Raw genomic sequence first — 16013 nt, 5'->3', positions numbered from 1 at the left:
TTATAAACTCTTCGGACTTTAAAGTCACCCTGAAGAACTCACAGAAATAATCTAGATAAGTTTATATAAGAGCCCATCAAGACTAGTCTAGACATGTTCTAATTTACAAAGTCGTGGCAGAGTCCATTTCAGAGAGTGACCAAATCAGATGAGCTCCAGTTCACTGGCGGTCTCTGCCACCACCAGGAGGCTGATAAGGCCCTCCAGCTGGTCGCTTGCGGCGCCGCCGTCAGTAGACAGGAGGCTGAGGTCTCCCTGATGCAAATTTTTCCTAAGGTCGTGCTTGAGGCAGGCAGACAGACGAGATGCCTTCTCGCACTTGACGAAGGCCGTGAGACGTTCTAGCTTCTGTGACAGCTGTGACCCTAACTGCTGCACCGGCAGACACAGCTGAGGAAGAAACAGAGGTAAGGCTACCAGAGAAGTTCAAGGAGGCATAGGTATGCCTTTTTCATTTAACAAAATTTAATTCACAAGAGGTTTCTACTACCTTATTCAATATGATTGTTACACAGTGGGAACAAAAGCTTATTATGTTTCCATGTCATATTATTTGACACAAATATGTCACTTACATTATTGTTAAAATCTGTGTGAAATGCAGACACAGTTAACTCAAAAGGGATAGATGATAGAACGATACAAACGGGATATTGGAAGTGAATATGAAGATGAAATTGTGAGGTTAATACTGCACCTCAAATACTTCTTTTCCCCACTGACACATACCTAACAAATGCATGCACATAATTACCTCAACACACTCAACTCAGGTGTCACCAGCACCACCCACAACTATCACCAAAAGTCACATTTCTACACTCTCCATGTAGCAGTGGCTCGTTTAGCTTATAACAGAAAGTTATCCAAGAAACAACTATGAGCGAGTCTCTTGACATCTGCTGAGCACTGAATAGATGCTTAGGAGTTAGTTAACTATTGGGGATCGTATCCTTGAGAAGGACCTAAAATAGGACTTTCTTATGTTATTCTAGATTATTAATCCTCTGCGTTTGACAATATAAATAAATGACATATAAATGAATGAAGTTGGAATCTCAAACATAGTAAGAAGCTGAGAAGATAGACGGGATAAAGAACGCCTGATATCATAACAATCAGGGAGACGAAGCTAACGTGTATGATAATACAAATTTCCCTGAACCATACCAGATAATGAGCAACGATACAGGAAACAAGTGAAGCAGAAACTTTGCTGGTCAGGATGAATAAAGTTTCAAGGAGTTATGAGGTTACAACAGAGAATCCAGACTCTATATATAGTAGGATCAATCTTAATTATGGGGCTCAAAGTCATAATAACAGTGATCTACAATCCACAAACCTGACAGCGCATGAGTACAAGAACTACAACAAGGCTAGTGCAAACATAGGGTTTTCCTGTTTATGTGGGTCATTGTGTGTAACGTTTGATGGAGGCAGCCTATCGCACATTCAAGGGCCTTGGGAGAGGCGAATCAACGAGTAACTAGGTGACTAGTATGGAAAATATATAGGAGAACAAAAAAAAAAAAAAAAAAAAGAACCGAGGAGAACGAAAAGAAATGATTACTGAAGAACGAGTAGGAGAACTGAGAATAATTTTTTTTCCATAGCCTCATTAAAGGGGAAATAACCTAAAGGAATTTAGTGAAAAACACCAGAAAACTCGTGAAGGACTACGAAAAAAATGTGAGGAACTGGATACCAGATTTCAGGAAGCATTCATCGAAGAAAGAGAAATATATCCAGCAACCCGAGAAGTGAGGAAGAGGACAACAGAGACCAGTGGTTACCAGCACAACCAAGTGAAGAAACAGATACAGCGGAGTGCTGCTGACAGTAATGAAGAAAAAATATAACAGTGAAGGTTCACTCTACATAGAGCTTTATCAAGACAGTGGAATTTGTAAAGCTCAGCATAAAGTGAAACGTGACAATGAAAGCTTATCTGCACCTGCTTCTTTTTATAGCCTAATAAGGGAACTGAATACAATACAAGGTATTGACCAACTGGAATGAACATCATGACTGATCCAACAGCCGCGACTCAACGCTCATCAACCAAAGTGTGTACACAAACAGACGGAAAGACGATAGTCTGAAATAAAATGTAATTTGAGGAAAACTGAGACGAATTGAGGAAGGCGAAGAGGTTTCTAACCGTCATATCTCTGCATTGATGAATGTTGGTGAGGAGGTCGTTCTTGAGTGGCTGAGGAAGGGGCAGCTTCTGAGTATTGGCAGCCAGACCTTCGAAGTCGACCTCCAACTGCCGGTCCACCTGTCACGCACACACAACAAGGAAGGAGTGAGTGAGGCATTCTTACACCTTTGTAACACCAAATCAAATCGCCACATAAACACATCACATCGACTCTCCGTATCAACACACCACACCAGCTCACCATGCTAAATCACACCATATCAAATCCCTCCACGTCAGATCACATCAAATCACACCACATCAGATCATATCAACTCACCACATCATCACAACACATCAACACACCATATCAACTCACCACATCAACTCTCCACATCAACTCACCACGCCAAGTGTGCCGAGGATGCAAGTCACCTCGCTAACCAGGGTATCAGCCTTCTCCACCGCTTGCTGCACCTCGCTCCTGCCCACCCCCACCGCCCGTCTCTGAAGTCAAATAAGGTCACTTGGGTCAAACAAGTTGGTAACTCGTTTCAAACAGAAAAAAAAGAGTCAAAAAGATGGTCAAACAGGGGCGAAACAGGATAAAATAGGCGTCAAAAAGAGGCCAACAGCGTCTAACCGGGGTTATAAACAGGGAGTACACGAGATAACTTGATCTAATGTTCGTGTGTGTGTGTGTACTCACCTGACGGAGAGCTGGGAAGCGAGTGTCGTGGTGTCGTCCCCTGCTGCTGCTACTGCTGCTACTGCTGCTGCCACGGTAGGGGATCGTCTCCGCCACCTCGCTCTGGGAAAATACCCCAGGCTGCTGGGAAAATACCCCAGGCTGCTGGGAAAATACCCCTCGTTGATGGGAAGAAACGTCACGTTGCTGGGAAAAATCTCCTGTATGTTGGGTGAACAACCCTGGTTGACGGAAGGTAAATCTGGGTTGCTGAGGGGAAGAAACTGCAGGCTGCCGAACAAACACTCCTGTTTGAGGGGAAAAATCTGCAGGCTGATGGGAAAATATTCCAGGTTCCTGGGAAAACAATCCAGAATGCTGGGAAAATACTCCAGGCTGCTGGGAAAGTATCCCAGTTTTCGGGAAATGCACTTGTGGTTGTCGAGAGCTTATTCCAAAATGTTGGGAATCCACCCCAAGATGATGAGATTGCTGTCCAGATTGCTGGGAATCTACCCGAGGGCGCTGGGAATGAAATACAGGAAGTTGGGAATTTACCCCAGGATGCTGGAAAAGAGCTTCCGGTTGTTGTCTGAATATTCCTCCTGGTTGTCCATTCTGTAGGGAGGCAAAAAAAGAAACAAAAAAAATAATTGACATGTGTTGGTTTCTGGCGCCGCCCATCTATCCTCATGACAACAAAGTTCCTTTCTTAACGTATTTCAGTGCGGCTGTTTCCAGCCCTTATTCTCCTTACATAAACATATATCATGTTAGGTAGTCTACGATAAGTTACTCGAGACCAGGTTAATGAGGCGAGGAGCCTCAATAACAGCCTTTTTTTTTTATCTTAAAGTCTTAGAGTTTAGCATTTTAAAAACCAGTCTGTTTATTAGACACCTTGCATTTAGATGTCTATTCTTTGGAGTTTTTTTTTTTAGAGTGACTGAAGGTAGATAATCCGTCATGAAGAACTGTGTGAGAGCTGCTCACATTGTACATTGTAACACGCATACTGGAGAAAGAAACTTGTAATGGCATTTCGGTCCAAGTCAGACTGAAACGTCTTCAATTTCTCTCTCCAGTGTGCGGGTTATTTGTATATTGTTCCAGTCACGGAACTGTAACTCATTTTTTCTTCATATTGTCTGTGTGGACAGTATGTACACTACCTCAGACTGAATCCCATTCCTCAGCCTCAGTACCATCCACCTGTATATAATATTAACCTAATGCGTTTCAATCAACATTTTAGTGTTCAGAATTTCAATAACGAACGTCCTTAAAAGACGTTATCAATTTCCAAGTAAACAAATTTGGCTTAGTTGGAAAATCAGTTTTTTTTTATTTATTTATACATATTTTTTTTTCTTTTGCATTTCGTCTATCATTTATTATAGCCATTAAAAATCTCTCGTACATAACTGATACATAACATAACTATGATGGTAGACATGTTGATGTGGTGGACACTGTTGAAGTGTCGCTAGCCAGGAGTCTGTGTGGACACTGACGTGCCAGGAGTCTGTGTGGACACTGACGTGCCAGGAGTCTGTGTGGACACTGACGTGCCAGGAGTCTGTGTGGACACTGACGTGCCAGGAGTCTGTGTGGACACTGACGTGCCAGGAGTCTGTGTGGACACTGACGTGCCAGGAGTCTGTGTGGACACTGAAGTGCCAGGAGTCTGTGTGGACGCTGACGTGCCAGGAGTCTGTGTGGACGCTGACGTGCCAGGAGTCTGTGTGGACACTGACGTGCCAGGAGTCTGTGTGGACACTGACGTGCCAGGAGTCTGTGTGGACACTGACGTGCCAGGAGTCTGTGTGGACGCTGACGTGCCAGGAGTCTGTGTGGACACTGACGTGCCAGGAGTCTGTGTGGACACTGACGTGCCAGGAGTCTGTGTGGACGCTGACGTGCCAGGAGTCTGTGTGGACACTGACGTGCCAGGAGTCTGTGTGGACACTGACGTGCCAGGAGTCTGTGTGGACACTGACGTGCCAGGAGTCGACGCTGACATGCCAGGAGTCTGTGTGGACGCTGACACTGACGCTGACATGCCAGGAGTCTGTGTGGACACTGACGTGCCAGGAGTCTGTGTGGACACTGACGTGCCAGGAGTCTGTGTGGACACTGACGACATGCCAGGAGTCTGTGTGGACACTGACGTGCCAGGAGTCTGTGTGGACGCTGACGTGCCAGGAGTCTGTGTGGACACTGACGTGCCAGGAGTCTGTGTGGACACTGACGTGCCAGGAGTCTGTGTGGACACTGACGTGCCAGGAGTCTGTGTGGACACTGACGTGCCAGGAGTCTGTGTGGACACTGACGTGCCAGGAGTCTGTGTGGACACTGACGTGCCAGGAGTCTGTGTGGACACTGACGTGCCAGGAGTCTGTGTGGACACTGACGTGCCAGGAGTCTGTGTGGTCCCTGACGTGCCAGGAGTCTGTGTGGACACTGACGTGCCAGGAGTCTGTGTGGACACTGACGTGCCAGGAGTCTGTGTGGACACTGACGTGCCAGGAGTCTGTGTGGACACTGACGTGCCAGGAGTCTGTGTGGACACTGACGTGCCAGGAGTCTGTGTGGACACTGACGTGCCAGGAGTCTGTGTGGACACTGACGTGCCAGGAGTCTGTGTGGACACTGACGTGCCAGGAGTCTGTGTGGACACTGACGTGCCAGGAGTCTGTGTGGACACTGACGTGCCAGGAGTCTGTGTGGACACTGACGTGCCAGGAGTCTGTGTGGACACTGTCGTGGCGGGAGTCTGTGTGGACACCTGACGTGCCAGGAGTCTGTGTGGACACTGACGTGCCAGGAGTCTGTGTGGACACTGACGTGCCAGGAGTCTGTGTGGACACTGACGTGCCAGGAGTCTGTGTGGACACTGACGTGCCAGGAGTCTGTGTGGACACTGACGTGCCAGGAGTCTGTGTGGACACCGACGTGCCAGGAGTCTGTGTGGACACTGACGTGCCAGGAGTCTGTGTGGACACTGACGTGCCAGGAGTCTGTGTGGACACTGACGTGCCAGGAGTCTGTGTGGACACTGACGTGCCAGGAGTCTGTGTGGACACTGACGTGCCATGAGTCTGTGTGGACACTGACGTGCCAGGAGTCTGTGTGGACACTGACGTGCCAGGAGTCTGTGTGGACACTGACGTGCCAGGAGTCTGTGTGGACACTGACGTGCCAGGAGTCTGTGTGGACACTGACGTGCCAGGAGTCTGTGTGACGTGCCAGGAGTCTGTGTGGACACCGACGTGCCAGGAGTCTGTGTGGACACTGACGTGCCAGGAGTCTGTGTGGACACTGACGTACCAGGAGTCTGTGTGGACACTGACGTGCCAGGAGTCTGTGTGGACACTGGCGTGCCAGGAGTCTGTGTGGACACTGACGTGCCAGGAGTCTGTGTGGACACTGACGTGCCAGGAGTCTGTACTCACCTAGTTGTACTCACCTAGTTGAGGTTGCGGGGGTCGAGTCCGAGCTCCTGGCCCCGCCTCTTCACTGATCGCTACTAGGTCACTCTCCCTGAGCCGTGAGCTTTATCGTACCTCTGCTTAAAGCTATGTATGGATCCTGCCTCCACTACATCGCTTCCCAAACTATTCCACTTACTGACTACTCTGTGGCTGAAGAAATACTTCCTAACATCCCTGTGATTCATCTGTGTCTTTAGCTTCCAACTGTGTCCCCTTGTTACTGTGTCCAATCTCTGGAACATCCTGTTTTTGTCCACCTTGTCAATTCCTCTCAGTATTTTGTATGTCGTTATCATGTCCCCCCTATCTCTCCTGTCCTCCAGTGTCGTCAGGTTGATTTCCCTTAACCTCTCCTCGTAGGACATACCTCTTAGCTCTGGGACTAGTCTTGTTGCAAACCTTTGCACTTTCTCTAGTTTCTTTACGTGCTTGGCTAGGTGTGGGTTCCAAACTGGTGCCGCATACTCCAATATGGGCCTAACGTATACGGTGTACAGGGTCCTGAACGATTCCTTATTAAGATGTCGGAATGCTGTTCTGAGGTTTGCTAGGCGCCCATATGCTGCAGCAGTTATTTGGTTGATGTGCGCTTCAGGAGATGTGCCTGGTGTTATACTCACCCCAAGATCTTTTTCCTTGAGTGAGGTTTGTAGTCTCTGACCCCCTAGACTGTACTCCGTCTGCGGCCTTCTTTGCCCTTCCCCAATCTTCATGACTTTGCACTTGGTGGGATTGAACTCCAGGAGCCAATTGCTGGACCAGTTCTGCAGCCTGTCCAGATCCCTTTGTAGTTCTGCCTGGTCTTCGATCGAGTGTATTCTTCTCATCAACTTCACGTCATCTGCAAACAGGGACACCTCAGAGTCTATTCCTTCCGTCATGTCGTTCACAAATACCAGAAACAGCACTGGTCCTAGGACTGACCCCTGTGGGACCCCGCTGGTCACAGGTGCCCACTCTGACACCTCGCCACGTACCATGACTCGCTGCTGTCTTCCTGACAAGTATTCCCTGATCCATTGTAGTGCCTTCCCTGTTATCCCTGCTTGGTCCTCCAGTTTTTGCACCAATCTCTTGTGTGGAACTGTGTCAAACGCCTTCTTGCAGTCCAAGAAAATGCAATCCACCCACCCCTCTCTCTCTTGTCTTACTGCTGTCACCATGTCATAGAACTCCAGTAGGTTTGTGACACAGGATTTCCCGTCCCTGAAACCATGCTGGCTGCTGTTGATGAGATCATTCCTTTCTAGGTGTTCCACCACTCTTCTCCTGATAATCTTCTCCATGATTTTGCATACTATACATGTCAGTGACACTGGTCTGTAGTTTAATGCTTCATGTCTGTCTCCTTTTTTAAAGATTGGGACTACATTTGCTGTCTTCCATGCCTCAGGCAATCTCCCTGTTTCGATAGATGTATTGAATATTGTTGTTAGGGGTACACATAGCGCCTCTGCTCCCTCTCTCAATACCCATGGGGAGATGTTATCTGGCCCCATTGCCTTTGAGGTATCTAGCTCACTCAGAAGCCTCTTCACTTCTTCCTCGGTTGTGTGCACTGTCCAGCACTTGGTGGTGTGCCCCACCTCTCCGTCTTTCTGGAGTCCCTTCTGTCTCCTCTGTGAACACTTCTTTGAATCTCTTGTTGAGTTCTTCACATACTTCCCGGTCATTTCCTGTTGTCTCTCCTCCTTCCTTCCTTAGCCTGATTACCTGGTCCTTGACTGTTGTTTTCCTCCTGATGTGGCTGTACAACAGTTTCGGGTCAGATTTGGCTTTCGCTGCTATGTCATTTTCATATTGTCTTTGGGCCTCCCTTCTTATCTGTGCATATTCATTTCTGGCTCTACGACTGTTCTCCTTATTCTCCTGGGTCCTTTGCCTTCTATATTTCTTCCATTCCCTAGCACACTTGGTTTTTGCCTCCCTGCACCTTTGGGTAAACCATGGGCTCATCCTGGCTTTTTCATTACTCCTGTTACCCTTGGGTACAAACCTCTCCTCAGCCTCCTTGCATTTTATTGCTACATATTCCATCATCTCATTAACTGGTTTCCCTGCCAGTTCTCTGTCCCACTGAACCCCGTTCAGGTAGTTCCTCATTCCTGTGTAGTCCCCTTTCTTGTAGTTTGGCTTCATTCGTCCTGGCCTTCCTGCTTCTCCCTCCACTTGTAGCTCTACTGTGTATTCGAAGCTTACAACCACATGGTCACTGGCCCCAAGGGGTCTTTCATATGTGATGTCCTCGATATCTGCACTACTGAAGGTGAATACTAAGTCCAGCCTTGCTGGTTCATCCTCTCCTCTCTCTCTTGTAGTGTCCCTTACGTGTTGGTACATGAAGTTCTCCAGTACCACCTCCATCATCTTAGCCCTCCAAGTATCTTGGCCCCCATGTGGGTCCAAGTTCTCCCAATCTATCTCCTTGTGGTTAAAGTCACCCATGATCAGGAGCTTTGCCCTGCATGCATGAGCTCTTCTGGCCACTCTAGCCAGTGTGTCAACCATCGCTCTATTGCTCTCGTCGTACTCTTGCCTTGGCCTCCTGCTGTTCTGTGGTGGGTTATACATCACTGCTATTACCACCTTGGGACCTCCAGAGTGAAGTGTTCCCACTATGTAATCACTTTCTTCTCCGCTATCTTCTCTCTCCAGCTCATCAAAATTCCAGCGATTTTTGATCAGCAACGCCACTCCACCACCCCCCCTGTTCCCTCTGTCTTTCCTCAGGATTTGGTATCCCGTTGGAAAGATGGCATCTGTTATCATACCTGTAAGCTTGGTTTCTGTGAGAGCTATGATGTCCGGTGATGCTTCTTTGACTCTTTCTTGCCACTCCTCCCACTTATTTGTTATTCCATCAGCGTTTGTGTACCATACCTTTAGTTTCCTTTCCAACACTGTGGTTTGGGGGGCCTGTGAGGGTGGGAGACCTGGTGGCATACTGTGGGGTTCTATAGCTTGGTGTTGGGTGGAGGCTGTGGGTATGGATTGTAGGGTGTGTTGGGATGGTGTGATAGGTTGTATGGTTCTGAGAGTAGTTGTGTGTGTGCTTGCCCTTGCTGTTCTGTCCTGCTCTGACTGACCTCTGCTGGTTCCCTCCTTGTCTCTTTTCCTAGCTCCTTTCGCTTTTTTGTCCTCTCCCTCAGCTGCTGTCGTTCTGATTTTGTTCTGTCTCTGTCTAGGAACACCCTCTTGTACTCTTCCGAGTATTTCAATCGTGGTTTCTGTGGACACTGACGTGCCAGGAGTCTGTGTGGACACTGACGTGCCAGGAGTCTGTGTGGACACTGACGTACCAGGAGTCTGTGTGGACACTGGAGTGCCAGGAGTCAGTGTGGACACTGACGTGCCAGGAGTCTGTGTGGACACTGGCGTGCCAGGAGTCTGTGTGGACACTGACGTGCCAGGAGTCTGTGTGGACACTGACGTGCCAGGAGTCTGTGTGGACACTGACGTGCCAGGAGTCTGTGTGGACACTGACGTGCCAGGAGTCTGTGTGGACACTGACGTGCCAGGAGTCTGTGTGGACACTGACGTGCCAGGAGTCTGTGTGGACACCGACGTGTCAGGAGTCTGTGTGGACACCGACGTGCCAGGAGTCTGTGTGGACACTGACGTGCCAGGAGTCTGTGTGGACACTGACGTGCCAGGAGTCTGTGTGGACACCGACGTGCCAGGAGTCTGTGTGGACACCGACGTGCCAGGAGTCTGTGTGGACACTGACGTGCCAGGAGTCTGTGTGGACACTGACGTGCCAGGAGTCTGTGTGGACACTGACGTGCCAGGAGTCTGTGTGGACACCGACGTGCCAGGAGTCTGTGTGGACACCGACGTGCCAGGAGTCTGTGTGGACACTGACGTGCCAGGAGTCTGTGTGGACACTGACGTGCCAGGAGTCTGTGTGGACACTGACGTGCCAGGAGTCTGTGTGGACACTGACGTGCCAGGAGTCTGTGTGGACACCGACGTGCCAGGAGTCTGTGTGGACACTGACGTGCCAGGAGTCTGTGTGGACACTGACGTGCCAGGAGTCTGTGTGGACACTGACGTGCCAGGAGTCTGTGTGGACACTGACGTGCCAGGAGTCTGTGTGGACACTGACGTGCCAGGAGTCTGTGTGGACACTGACGTGCCAGGAGTCTGTGTGGACACTGACGTGCCAGGAGTCTGTGTGGACACTGACGTGCCAGGAGTCTGTGTGGACACCGACGTGCCAGGAGTCTGTGTGGACACTGACGTGCCAGGAGTCTGTGTGGACACTGACGTGCCAGGAGTCTGTGTGGACACTGACGTGCCAGGAGTCTGTGTGGACACTGACGTGCCAGGAGTCTGTGTGGACACTGACGTGCCAGGAGTCTGTGTGGACACTGACGTGCCAGGAGTCTGTGTGGACACTGACGTGCCAGGAGTCTGTGTGGACACTGACGTGCCAGGAGTCTGTGTGGACACTGACGTGCCAGGAGTCTGTGTGGACACTGACGTGCCAGGAGTCTGTGTGGACACTGACGTGCCAGGAGTCTGTGTGGACACTGACGTGCCAGGAGTCTGTGTGGACACTGACGTGCCAGGAGTCTGTGTGGACACTGACGTGCCAGGAGTCTGTGTGGACACTGACGTGCCAGGAGTCTGTGTGGACACTGTGTGGACACCGACGTGCCAGGAGTCTGTGTGGACACTGACGTGCCAGGAGTCTGTGTGGACACTGACGTGCCAGGAGTCTGTGTGGACACTGACGTGCCAGGAGTCTGTGTGGGACGTGCCAGGAGTCTGTGTGGACACTGACGTGCCAGGAGTCTGTGTGGACACTGACGTGCCAGGAGTCTGTGTGGACACTGACGTGCCAGGAGTCTGTGTGGACAGGACTCTGACGTGCCAGGAGTCTGTGTGGACACTGACGTGCCAGGAGTCTGTGTGGACACTGACGTGCCAGGAGTCTGTGTGGACACTGACGTGCCAGGAGTCTGTGTGGACACTGACGTGCCAGGAGTCTGTGTGGACACTGACGTGCCAGGAGTCTGTGTGGACACTGACGTTCCAGGAGTCTGTGTGGACACTGACGTGCCAGGACGTCTGTGTGGACACTGACGTGCCAGGAGTCTGTGTGGACACCGACGTGCCAGGAGTCTGTGTGGACACACTGACGTGCCAGGAGTCTGTGTGGACACTGACGTGCCAGGAGTCTGTGTGGACACTGACGTGCCAGGAGTCTGTGTGGACACTGACGTGCCAGGAGTCTGTGTGGACACTGACGTGCCAGGAGTCTGTGTGGACACTGACGTGCCAGGAGTCTGTGTGGACACTGACGTGCCAGGAGTCTGTGTGGACACTGACGTGCCAGGAGTCTGTGTGGACACTGACGTGCCAGGAGTCTGTGTGGACACTGACGTGCCAGGAGTCTGTGTGGACACTGACGTGCCAGGAGTCTGTGTGGACACTGACGTGCCAGGAGTCTGTGTGGACACTGACGTGCCAGGTGTCTGTGTGGACACTGACGTGACGCCAGGAGTCTGTGTGGACACTGACGTGCCAGGAGTCTGTGTGGACACTGACGTGGACACTGTCGTGCCAGGAGTCTGTGTGGACACTGACGTGCCAGGAGTCTGTGTGGACACTGACGTGCCAGGAGTCTGTGTGGACACTGACGTGCCAGGAGTCTGTGTGGACACTGACGTGCCAGGAGTCGGTGTGGACGTGCCAGGAGTCTGTGTGACGTGCCAGGAGTCTGTGTGGACACTGACGTGCCAGGAGTCTGTGTGGACCCTTACGTGGCTGGAGTCTGTGTGGACACTGACGTGCCAGGAGTCTGTGTGGACACTGACGTGCCAGGAGTCTGTGTGGACACTGACGTGCCAGGAGTCTGTGTGGACACTGACGTGCCAGGAGTCTGTGTGGACACAGACGTGCCAGGAGAGTCTGTGTGGACACTGACGTGTGTGGACACTGACGTGCCAGGAGTCTGTGTGGACACTGACGTGCCAGGAGTCTGTGTGGACACTGACGTGCCAGGAGTCTGTGTGGACACTGACGTGCCAGGAGTCTGTGTGGACACTGACGTGCCAGGAGTCTGTGTGGACACTGACGTGCCAGGAGTCTGTGTGGACACTGACGTGCCAGGAGTCTGTGTGGACACTGACGTGCCAGGAGTCTGTGTGGACACTGACGTGCCAGGAGTCTGTGTGGACACTGACGTGCCAGGAGTCTGTGTGGACACTGACGTGCCAGGAGTCTGTGTGGACACTGACGTGCCAGGAGTCTGTGTGGACACTGACGTGCCAGGAGTCTGTGTGGACACTGACGTGCCAGGAGTCTGTGTGGACACTGACGTGCCAGGAGTCTGTGTGGACACTGACGTGCCAGGAGTCTGTGTGGACACTGACGTGCCAGGAGTCTGTGTGGACACTGACGTGCCAGGAGTCTGTGTGGACACTGACGTGCCAGGAGTCTGTGTGGACACTGACGTGCCAGGAGTCTGTGTGGACACTGACGTGCCAGGAGTCTGTGTGGACACTGACGTGCCAGGAGTCTGTGTGGACACTGACGTGCCAGGAGTCTGTGTGGACACTGACGTGCCAGGAGTCTGTGTGGACACTGACGTGCCAGGAGTCTGTGTGGACACTGACGTGCCAGGAGTCTGTGTGGACACTGACGTGCCAGGAGTCTGTGTGGACACTGACGTGCCAGGAGTCTGTGTGGACACTGACGTGCCAGGAGTCTGTGTGGACACTGACGTGCCAGGAGTCTGTGTGGACACTGACGTGCCAGGAGTCTGTGTGGACACTGACGTGCCAGGAGTCTGTGTGGACACTGACGTGCCAGGAGTCTGTGTGGACACTGACGTGCCAGGAGTCTGTGTGGACACTGACGTGCCAGGAGTCTGTGTGGACACTGACGTGCCAGGAGTCTGTGTGGACACTGACGTGCCAGGAGTCTGTGTGGACACTGACGTGCCAGGAGTCTGTGTGGACACTGACGTGCCAGGAGTCTGTGTGGACACTGACGTGCCAGGAGTCTGTGTGGACACTGACGTGCCAGGAGTCTGTGTGGACACTGACGTGCCAGGAGTCTGTGTGGACACTGACGTGCCAGGAGTCTGTGTGGACACTGACGTGCCAGGAGTCTGTGTGGACACTGACGTGCCAGGAGTCTGTGTGGACACTGACGTGCCAGGAGTCTGTGTGGACACTGACGTGCCAGGAGTCTGTGTGGACACTGACGTGCCAGGAGTCTGTGTGGACACTGACGTGCCAGGAGTCTGTGTGGACACTGACGTGCCAGGAGTCTGTGTGGACACTGACGTGCCAGGAGTCTGTGTGGACACTGACGTGCCAGGAGTCTGTGTGGACACTGACGTGCCAGGAGTCTGTGTGGACACTGACGTGCCAGGAGTCTGTGTGGACACTGACGTGCCAGGAGTCTGTGTGGACACTGACGTGCCAGGAGTCTGTGTGGACACTGACGTGCCAGGAGTCTGTGTGGACACTGACGTGCCAGGAGTCTGTGTGGACACTGACGTGCCAGGAGTCTGTGTGGACACTGACGTGCCAGGAGTCTGTGTGGACACTGACGTGCCAGGAGTCTGTGTGGACACTGACGTGCCAGGAGTCTGTGTGGACACTGACGTGCCAGGAGTCTGTGTGGACACTGACGTGCCAGGAGTCTGTGTGGACACTGACGTGCCAGGAGTCTGTGTGGACACTGACGTGCCAGGAGTCTGTGTGGACACTGACGTGCCAGGAGTCTGTGTGGACACTGACGTGCCAGGAGTCTGTGTGGACACTGACGTGCCAGGAGTCTGTGTGGACACTGACGTGCCAGGAGTCTGTGTGGACACTGACGTGCCAGGAGTCTGTGTGGACACTGACGTGCCAGGAGTCTGTGTGGACACTGACGTGCCAGGAGTCTGTGTGGACACTGACGTGCCAGGAGTCTGTGTGGACACTGACGTGCCAGGAGTCTGTGTGGACACTGACGTGCCAGGAGTCTGTGTGGACGCTGACGTGCCAGGAGTCTGTGTGGACACTGACGTGCCAGGAGTCTGTGTGGACACTGACGTGCCAGGAGTCTGTGTGGACACTGACGTGCCAGGAGTCTGTGTGGACACTGACGTGCCAGGAGTCTGTGTGGACACTGACGTGCCAGGAGTCTGTGTGGACACTGACGTGCCAGGAGTCTGTGTGGACACTGACGTGCCAGGAGTCTGTGTGGACACTGACGTGCCAGGAGTCTGTGTGGACACTGACGTGCCAGGAGTCTGTGTGGACACTGACGTGCCAGGAGTCTGTGTGGACACTGACGTGCCAGGAGTCTGTGTGGACACTGACGTGCCAGGAGTCTGTGTGGACTCTGACGTGCCAGGAGTCTGTGTGGACTGTGACGTGCCAGGAGTCTGTGTGGACACTGCCGTGCCAGGAGTCTGTGTGGACACTGACGTGCCAGGAGTCTGTGTGGACACTGACGTGCCAGGAGTCTGTGTGGACACTGACGTGCCAGGAGTCTGTGTGGACACTGACGTGCCAGGAGTCTGTGTGGACACTGACGTGCCAGGAGTCTGAGTGGACACAGACGTGCCAGGAGTGCCAGGAGTGTGTGGACACTGACGTGCCAGGAGTCTGTGTGGACACTGACGTGCCAGGAGTCTGTGTGGACACTGACGTGCCAGGAGTCTGTGTGGACACTGACGTGCCAGGAGTCTGTGTGGACACTGACGTGCCAGGAGTCTGTGTGGACACGTGCCAGGAGTCTGTGTGGACACTGACGTGCCAGGAGTCTGTGTGGACTGCCGTGCCAGGAGTCTGTGTGGACACTGACGTGCCAGGAGTCTGTGTGGACAGTGACGTGCCAGGAGTCTGTGTGGACACTGACGTGCCAGGAGTCTGTGTGGACACTGACGTGCCAGGAGTCTGTGTGGACACTGACGTGCCAGGAGTCTGTGTGGACACTGACGTGCCAGGAGTCTGTGTGGACACTGACGTGCCAGGAGTCTGTGTGGACACTGACGTGCCAGGAGTCTGTGTGGACATTGACGTGCCAGGAGTCTGTGTGCCAGGAGTCACTGACGTGCCAGGAGTCTGTGTGGACGCTGACGTGCCAGGAGTCTGTGTGGACACTGACGTGCCAGGAGTCTGTGTGGACACTGACGTGCCAGGAGTCTGTGTGGACACTGACGTGCCAGGAGTCTGTGTGGACACTGACGTGCCAGGAGTCTGTGTGGACACTGACGTGCCAGGAGTCTGTGTGGACACTGACGTGCCAGGAGTCTGTGTGGACACTGACGTGCCAGGAGTCTGTGTGGACACTGACGTGCCAGGAGTCTGTGTGGACACTGACGTGCCAGGAGTCTGTGTGGACACTGACGTGCCAGGAGTCTGTGTGGACACTGACGTGCCAGGAGTCTGTGTGGACACTGACGTGCCAGGAGTCTGTGTGGACACTGACGTGCCAGGAGTCTGTGTGGACACTGACGTGCCAGGAGTCTGTGTGGACACTGACGTGCCAGGAGTCTGTGTGGACACTGACGTGCCAGGAGTCTGTGTGGACACTGACGTGCCAGGAGTCTGTGTGGACACTGACGTGCCAGGAGTCTGTGTGGACGCTGACGTGCCAGGAGTCTGGGTGGACACTGACGTGCCAGGAGTCTGTGTGGACACTGACGTGCCAGGAGTCTGTGTGGACACTGACGTGC

At 52.6% G+C, this 16013-nt stretch overlaps 1 protein-coding gene across 1 annotated transcript in view; it reads right to left on the bottom strand.

Moving 5' to 3' along the window:
- Positions 1–25: 25 nt before the first annotated feature.
- The window catches only part of LOC128684085 (uncharacterized), a 27951-nt gene continuing 11963 nt past the window's right edge, over positions 26–16013 (bottom strand). The window contains exons 4-7 of the mRNA XM_053770222.2: positions 2856–3452; positions 2552–2653; positions 2165–2284; positions 26–390 (exon numbers count right to left, since the gene is read on the bottom strand). Of these exons, the coding sequence (XP_053626197.2) occupies positions 145–390; positions 2165–2284; positions 2552–2653; positions 2856–3452 (1065 nt within the window). The 3' untranslated portion in view covers positions 26–144. The remainder of the gene's footprint in view (positions 391–2164; positions 2285–2551; positions 2654–2855; positions 3453–16013) is intronic.

This window comes from Cherax quadricarinatus, chromosome 3, assembly GCF_038502225.1.
Source record: "Cherax quadricarinatus isolate ZL_2023a chromosome 3, ASM3850222v1, whole genome shotgun sequence".
NCBI lineage: Eukaryota > Metazoa > Arthropoda > Malacostraca > Decapoda > Parastacidae > Cherax > Cherax quadricarinatus.
The sequence above is the reverse complement of the archived record's forward strand: the minus strand, read 5'-3'. Positions and strand labels throughout refer to the sequence as shown.